The 8,164-nt window shown below is 44.5% G+C and overlaps 1 protein-coding gene across 3 annotated transcripts in view; it reads right to left on the bottom strand.

The window, feature by feature from the left end:
- Window positions 1-918: 918 nt before the first annotated feature.
- The window catches only part of PPME1 (protein phosphatase methylesterase 1), a 71,627-nt gene continuing 64,381 nt past the window's right edge, over window positions 919-8,164 (bottom strand). For 2 of the 3 annotated variants that reach the window (XM_039228778.1, XM_039228780.1), the window contains 4 exons: window positions 7,743-7,787; window positions 4,092-4,156; window positions 3,436-3,503; window positions 919-2,138 (listed from right to left, as the gene is read on the bottom strand). In XM_039228778.1, the coding sequence (XP_039084709.1) occupies window positions 2,120-2,138; window positions 3,436-3,503; window positions 4,092-4,156; window positions 7,743-7,787 (197 nt within the window). In that variant the 3' untranslated portion in view covers window positions 919-2,119. Of the gene's footprint in view, window positions 2,139-3,431; window positions 3,504-4,091; window positions 4,157-7,742; window positions 7,788-8,164 lie in introns of all 3 variants that reach the window. The other variant, XM_039228779.1, reaches the window with a different exon arrangement.

Here is an 8,164-nt window from a genome sequence, read left to right as displayed (position 1 = left end):
TGTTGCTGAGAGAGCCAGTTAACCTATATTAACTAACGTAGTCTTTAAGACTATGAGGTAGGTACTGATCATTTTTCAGAGGAGGAAACTGCAACACAAAGAGAGAAGGCACATGCTATCTCATATAGCCTGTAAGGGGAGGGCCTTGGGCTCTAATTTCGACAGTCTGGCTCTAAAGCCTAATAAAAAGAAGACTCCCAAGAGTGTGTAGAGGATGACCAAGGGAGGGACTATGGCAGAAAACCAGCAAGGGTACTGAGTGAGCTAGCTGACAGAAGAGGCCTAACCTATGGCAGAGGCTGTGGGATGGAAAACAGGATGTAGAAAAGAACACGGGTAGGGGTTTGGTGGTAAGCCGGGTATGGGTGTAAGGGAGTCATCTAGAGAGCTCTGCGTGTCTGGTTTGGACAATGGAGAGATGGTGGTACTTACCACTTACAGAGCAAGGGAACATGGGAGGAAGAACACGTTTTAGGGGGAAGGTGAGTTCAGTTTCAGGAACAGTCAATATGAGCGGCTTTTGGTCATCTGGGAGAGGTAGGAGGAGGAAGACGGATCTAAGCATCCAGAGCTCAGGAGAGGACCTGGGTTGTGGACAAGTTCCGGTGTTGGCTGATGTGAAGCCATGAGAGCCTGCACTCATGTGAACAGTGCACAAACTGTCCTGTTCTGGGCCAAAGTTGACTGAGCAAATAACTGGGAGAATGGGACTGGAACCTGGGTCTCCCTGGCTGCAGTGGAGGCTGGCTCTGCCCATTTCACTGGGCATTCTGGATGTGGGCAGCAGGGAGAGCATAAGATGCTGATGGGCTTCAGGAAAGGGGTTTCTAGAGACTATAGTGACTAAATCCAACAAACTGTCCCCTGCCCCCAGATCAATAGAAATAAGGACAACTCCATGGAGAAAGACAAGATCAATAAAGGTTGGGAGATATTTATTTTCTTTAAACAAGGTCATAAATAACAAAGAAACAAAGTAGGTCCCAGACTCTGGACCGTGCAGCAGGACAGGGATAGGAAGTTGTTGGGTGGAAAGGTGGAGGGGGCTACGCATCACCTAAGACAGTCACAGAAAAGATGGGCTGCAGGAGACGGCCCCTTCCTGCCCTTGGAAACAGCGTGCCTGGGCAGTAGGGGAAGCCGCAGTGCTGTGGTGAGGCAGCTGGAGGAGGGCACAGATTGAGGGTGCTGGGCTGGCCTGTTTCTATGAAGAGAGACATGGAAACCACAAATGGTGAAGATAAGCTGTGGGTCTAGAAGAGGCAAGCGGGCACTCTGCACACCTCCAGGGACCAATTATGAAAATGGTTAAATCTGATTCTTAAAAACAACTCCACAGGCTTTGGCCTATGGCTTTGTGCATGGGCTGTATTTAACCTGGGTTGTTCTGTGGCAGGTGAGGGCTCAAGAGGCCCCTGGAGCAGCCTGGCCTCAGCCCAGGGCAGGTGCCCAGACATGTGGGAGAGGGACTGTGGGCTCTCCTCAGTTGGGAGGCCATGTGCTTGGACTGGCTGGATCTGATTTTTTGGCTGTTTTCTTGTGATGCTATCCACTACTCCTCCCTATTCCTAAGGATGGGATCCTGGCCTCTCTGGGTCTTCCAAGCCTGGAAGAGTAAGACTGGGATAAAAAGGTACCTGACTGGTATTTTATTAGAAAGGAAACATAAGGACCACCCTGTGCATGGTCCATCCCATGAGGTAGGGCAGGACCAAACCAAGAACAATCTTAAGGAATGGAGGTCCCTGAGCCTGGGGAGACATTTGGACCCAGGTGCGTTGCCTAATACCAGGAATGGGGCCCAGGGTGGCAGTTCTGATGGAGGCTCCGCCCTAAGCAAGGCAGGGAGAACAGGCAGGGGCTACCCCTGAACAGGAAAGGGGTGGGAGCCGGGGAGCCTTGGACTGAGTTGGTCGAGGTTGGTCAAAGGCCCTAGAAAACAATGCTTTTGGCAGGAATACACAAAAGGGTTTGTACATCTGGGGATGCCCGTCTATAGGGAGCCGGTGTCACACGGTCGGGCGGGATGGTGAGGAGGAGACAGCGGCATCACAGTGGCCTCTGGTGCGATGTATTTACAACAGAGCTCAGTGCTGGGAGAGGGACGGATAGCAGGTTACTAACAGCCAGGAAACACACTGTGAAGAATGGAAAGAGAAGGAAAACAAATGTGACCATTACTAGCTTTCCCCTGCTCACCCTGTCTCCTCCTGAAAGCACAGGCCTCCATGACCACCAAGGCCCTTGCAGACTGTCCGACCTCCCCACAGCCCCATCTAGTCTAGACACAGGGTCTGTGAACTGGTGATATGACCAAAGCTCCAAATGGCCCAGGGCCGCAGACACTATTATTATCAAGAAAAACTAAGTCTTTACTTTTGATTCTTTGGGTCCGTCAATGGTAAGTTGCTTGAGGTCAGTTGTGTGTCTCACTATACCAGGCTCCTATCATCATTTCCAATGCCGACCTTGCCCTGTGACCCTCCCTTCCCAGGACCTGATATTTAGAGTTTTCTAATGCAGAAGCGATTTCTTTTCTTCAGCATTTCTTCTTCAAATTCCTGAAGGCAGGGAACCAGTTCCCCTGGACCCTCAACAAAATCAGGAGACTTTCCAGCTGGCAGGTGTGACTCATTGGGTTTGTGGGCTGAGGATCAGGGGCATTCTGTAGCACAGACTATGAGTTCCCTAAGGTGGGGACTGGCCTGTGTGGTTTGGGTAATCATGCCTCTCTTCCTCCTCCTCCTCAAGAAAGTCCAACTGTCTCTCTAAACAGATGAAGAGCTTCCTAGGATGAGAGGCATCCTTTTTCCTTTAAACCAGTGGTTCTTAGCTGTGAGTGATTTTGTCTTCCTTGAGACATTTGTTGAAACCTAAAGACATTTCTCCTTGTCATAACTTTGTGTGTGTATGTTGAAGTGCTACTGGCTTCTAGTATATTACAGGGTCGGGATGCTGTCAAACATCCTACAATGCAGAACACAGGCCCCCAAACATCAATAGTTCTGAGGTTGAAAACCCAGCTCTGCATCTCTATACAATCTCCATGGCCTGCCCAGCCTTCCTCAGCAGCAGGGCAGGAGAAGCCATACAGAACTTATCTGAGAGTCTAAAAAAAGAGATTCCCACCCTAGCCTCCTCAGACAAGGGGGCACCTCAAGAAGTGGGGGGATTTCTTTAAGAAGTCGGGTGGAGTGGGGACTAGGGATGATTTAATCTCAGCTCTGCAACAACCCACTGGACCCAAGGCACACAGAAACATTCAACCATGGCTTAACAGAAACACACACACTTGGCTCTGTGTTGAGGAGGAAGAAGAAAGGCATGGTGACCCAAACCAGTCAGGGGTAAGGCAGAGATATTTACAACATTACAAATATCTTGTTGTGGTTGGCCAGCACTGCTGGGCTCTTTAAACCTTTGTTACTTACTTACCACTGGAATCCACCGATGGGCTCTGCAAACCTGTGCCGGATCAGGAAAGTGGCAACAGCTTCAGCTACCTGGAAAAGGGAGAGAGATTCCAGGCTATATGACATCAGCAATGTGGGTCACCTTTGGAGGTCCTGTGGGCTTTTGTTGGGAGGTTAGGCTCTATAGTGGATTCATGGGGCCTGCAGGATCCGAGTCCTGTCAAGGCTAGGGAGACTCTTCCCGGCCATCCTTGCCAGGGAGAGCCCCAGAGAAGTCAAGGGGAATGACGTGAAGGCTTATTTATCCCTTATTCCTATAGGAGAAGTACACATTAATTTCTAACTATGCCTGTAGTTTAGGAGGCAGTTTCTACCCTAATTTTCCCTTTTTACATCTGGCTCTTGGGGAAGTGAGAGAAGCAGAGCTTAAGATCTTAACCAGAGGAACCTGGGATAAACAGCAGGGTGTCACTGGCTCCTCAGCACATACACAGAAAGCCAAGACCATAAGCAGCCAAAACCAGGGAGAGGTCTGGGGAGATGGTGGAGTTGTATCTGTACAACTCACAATAGCTACTGTGGGCAACACAGGCTAACTCAAAGGCTTGTACTACTTTCTGTGAGAGCCAAGGTTACTCTCACAGCTGTCCTGCAACAGTCACAGAGCATCAGACTCACCTTGTCAGGTGCATCCTCATGGACTGCGTGGCCACACTGGGGTAGGACCTGCATCTGGAACTTTCCTGGAGAGGAAAAAAAAATCCAGGTGATTTCAGGGACTAAAATGATCCCTTCCTGGGGCAACTGGGTGGCTCAGTTGGTTGGATTTGGCTCAGGTCATGATCTCACAGTTCGTGAGTTCGAGCCCACATTAGGCTCTGCAATGGCAATGTGGAGCCTGCTTGGGATTCTTTCTCTCTCTCTCTCCCTCCCTCCCTTCCTTTCTCCCTTCTCTCCCACACTCTGTCTCTCCAAATAAATAAACTAAAAAAAAAAAAAATGAATTACATAAGAAATAAATTAAAAAATAAATAAAATGGCCCTTTCCTTACCAGCTCTGTAGTCTCACAGGCCACTCTAGGAGTTCAGAACCTCCCTATCAACTCCCCTCCCAAGTAGTCTGGACCCAATCATCAAGGTTTGAGGAGGATGTAACCTTGGGCAAATAATTTTCCTGTCATTTTTTCCTTTGGCGTGCATTTACTTTGGGCCAGACACACAGGAAGAAACTGTTCCTGTTTTCAGGAGATTTATATATTCTTGTAAGGGAATACAAAAAACAAAATTTTAATGTAGCATGTGGTTCCTGTGATAAAACTGAGCACACGGTACTGGAAGAACATAGAAAAGGAGACTTCACAATCAAATCCTTATTTGATTTAAGGATTAAAAGAAGCCTATACAAATGAAAGGAGGATGAAATGGCATTTGTTCCTGGAAATAAAAAGGTTGGCATAGAGCTCATGAGAGTTGACAATGAGGCTGGAGATAAAAGCAGGGACCATACCATTAAGTGTTTTGTAAGCTATGTTAAGGATTTTGAAATTTATTATTACAAGAATAAGTTACCATTTGAATGCTTAACTATATGCCAGACTATACTGATCACTTTCTCACACCTGTAGAACACTGTAAGCTCACCATTAATGTGATAGCTATTAAGAGTGAACCAAGATAACGGATAAAGCGAGATCCCGGAGCAGACCAAAGGATATGGGACCTAAGTAGAGAGAGCAGACTCTCAGAGCCTAAGTGGCTCCTTTACAAAATAAAGCAATATGCTCTGGAAGTCCTTCTGGTCATCACATTCTAGGATTCTTACTCCAATTACACAGTGCTTTAAAATTTTTTAAAAATACTCGTCTATCAATTTTTTTAAGTTGATTCTCAATCTATGCTATAGAATTGGACAGGACAAACATTGAAATTCTTTTCTGAGATGATGAAACTAATACCATGGTCAGTGATTTGCCTGTCTGCTTATTTAATCAGTAGAGGAACTAAGACCATTCCATTCAGTAAGGCCCAGCTTATGCCCTTCCACTTGCCGTAGTCTGCCCTTGGATGCTCCAGCCTGGTCCAGCCTAGTCTCTGCCCTCTTGTACTTCCTAAGGTACTATAACTAATACATTTGGATCCAAACATAGAGCAGCTTGTGCCCCTCTTGTTTTGTAAACTTTTATTTTGTATACCATTGGTGCTTGCCTCCCCAGGAGTATGTCATTTCTGTAAAAACAAAGCCTAATATCATTACTTGCTATATCCCTAATAGGGCCCCACACAGGGCTAAACATGGAAGTAAGTGCTTAGTAAGTCTTGAATGAGTAACTAAGCGAATGACTTGTTAACCTTACAACTCCAACCACCCTGGGCTTAATGTCTAGGGATGCATTTTTTATTCCTACGTACTAACAACACTGTGCCTAGTACACATAAAATAACAATTATGGGTAATCCTCACAATTATTCTATGAAGTGGGCATTTTTCCAACAATTCCCTCTCAATTTACAGGTAAAGAACCTTATGTTCAGACAGCCTAAATTATTTACACAAGTTGCATCATGAATAAGTGCTAGGTTTCTAGGAATCTATAACTAATTTAGCAGGTTTAAACTCAATGCTGGGAAGGCTGTGGTTTGGAATCTATGCCAAATTGGCCATTTTCCTGTTTTATGGGATGTCCCTCACTTCAGCCATTTACTTTCTATACTCATGGGATACTTTGAAAGAGAAAGTAGTCTTGGCATAATCCTTACTCAGGAAATAGCAGGGCATCCAATGAGGAATCATGAGTACTTCCTGGATAAATGAAGGCATCATTTCACATGCATTTTCTTACTTCACATGCATTTTCTCATTTAAACACCACAAAAATGTATTAAGATATAGCATTGTTTCCGTTTTATAGATGAAGAAACTTGAGATTAAAGAAGTTAGCAATTCACTCAGCCACAACACTAGTAACAGTGACTCACCACCCAGGACTGTCTGATTGCAAGGCTGGTGATCAATAATGGTTTCAAATGCTATTCCAGTCCAGATCAACTGCTTTCAGATAGTCTCAGGGGCCATATCTGATTCTTCTGTCTGTCTAGCATTACAGAATAGGTCTTACACAGAAAGACTGCTTAGGAAAGGTTTTTTTGAATTGAATTTAAGGAAAGATGTCTAAGCTCAAAATTACCAACATCAGTGTCATAAAACTCACACAGTCCCAGTCCATGGTCTTGCTCCAGGCTTTAGGATACTTCTGTTGGAGGAACTGTAGGGTAGAAGTGCCTGGATCCATGATGTAATAAATCATTCAGGAGCCTCTGAACAACTATTGTGAGGGAATATAGTCCCTTTTACTGTGAAGAGCTTGAGGACAGTTAAAAGAACAGTTTGAGCCCATGAACATCCAAGTAGAGATATCCAACAGGTTTGATACATGGGTCAGGTCCAGAGCTCAGGAGACAGGTATGAGTTGGACGTTTAGCTTTGGGAGTTATCAAGGTATAAACACAAGCCATGAGATTGCCCAGAGAGTGTAAGTAGGAAAAAAGGAAGGTCAAGAACACAATCTGGTTACGCCTGATGACTTGGGTTTGGAGTTAGCATCTCTTCTTCCCATAACCCAAAAGATGTCAATGCCTACTGACTTCACCTTTACCAAGCTTTTCAACTATACTAAAGCGAGAGCCTCCACAAAAGTGGTCCTACAGCCTCCACTTCCATGTGACCAACACATCTGGACCTGAACACAATATGTCATTTTTCTAATCATTATAACTCATGATCCCTGTGAAGCTGCCATCAACTTTCTCATTTTATAGACTGAAAAAACTAAAGCTAAGGCAAGTCAAGTAACTTGCTTGGGGGTCGTAAAATGAGTAGGAAAGAAGTAGTCAAAGTCAGTTCTTCCAACCTCAGAACCTTTGCTTTTACCACCTCACCGTGCTATTTTCTAAACACAGTTTATACCTTTATGCATTTCATTATCCTGGATTTTTTCCTTTCCTAAGAATTCCAACAATGATAAAAATACTGATCAGTATTCAGAAAATCTCCTTTCACAATTATTTTATGTTTATAGGGTACTTTATGGTTTATATTTCCCTCTGCAAAGACACAGCCTCATTTTAATCCTTACAACTCTTGAGATGTAGATAGTAGTTAAGTCCATTTTCAGATGGAAAAAAAAAATTGAAGCTCAAAACGGGAAATATTTGCCTATAATCAAATAGTGGGTCAGAAGTAGATGTTGATGTCAAGTTTGGGCTTAACTCTAAAGTTCATTAACTTCCACATGACTCTGCCCTCAGAGACATAATTTCTTGGTGACTTACCTTGCATTTGGCCAATAGTCAGATCCTTATCCAATCTATCAACACCTACAACAAAATAGGAGAATCCAGAAGTAACTTACTAGAAAACCCTCTGTGAAACAGGTTTTGCTATTCAAGTAGGAAAAACTGCTACAAAGTTGTAAATGTGATGACACTATCAATTCGTGTTAATGCCAATCCTCACTCTTTGAGGGTATATGCTCACCTAATGACGCTTTCCAGAATGAGGTTCCCCTGCAATCTTTTTGCTCATTTAAACTGGTTTCTGAAAACAGGGTTTTACTTTTTAAATGTCCATTATACTCAGAATATCTTTACACCACTCTAGAAAGACTTGGGTTTAACCAGGGACTGAAGGCAAGTCAGAATTAGGCTATCCCACGTGGGTGCTTGTGCTTAGTTAGGTTTAGGGATTTGGTATT

Source organism: Hyaena hyaena, unplaced genomic scaffold (assembly GCF_003009895.1).
Source record: "Hyaena hyaena isolate Hyena2069 unplaced genomic scaffold, ASM300989v1 scaffold_34, whole genome shotgun sequence".
In the NCBI taxonomy this organism is placed as follows: domain Eukaryota; kingdom Metazoa; phylum Chordata; class Mammalia; order Carnivora; family Hyaenidae; genus Hyaena; species Hyaena hyaena.
This window is presented reverse-complemented; position numbering and strand designations above follow the sequence as displayed.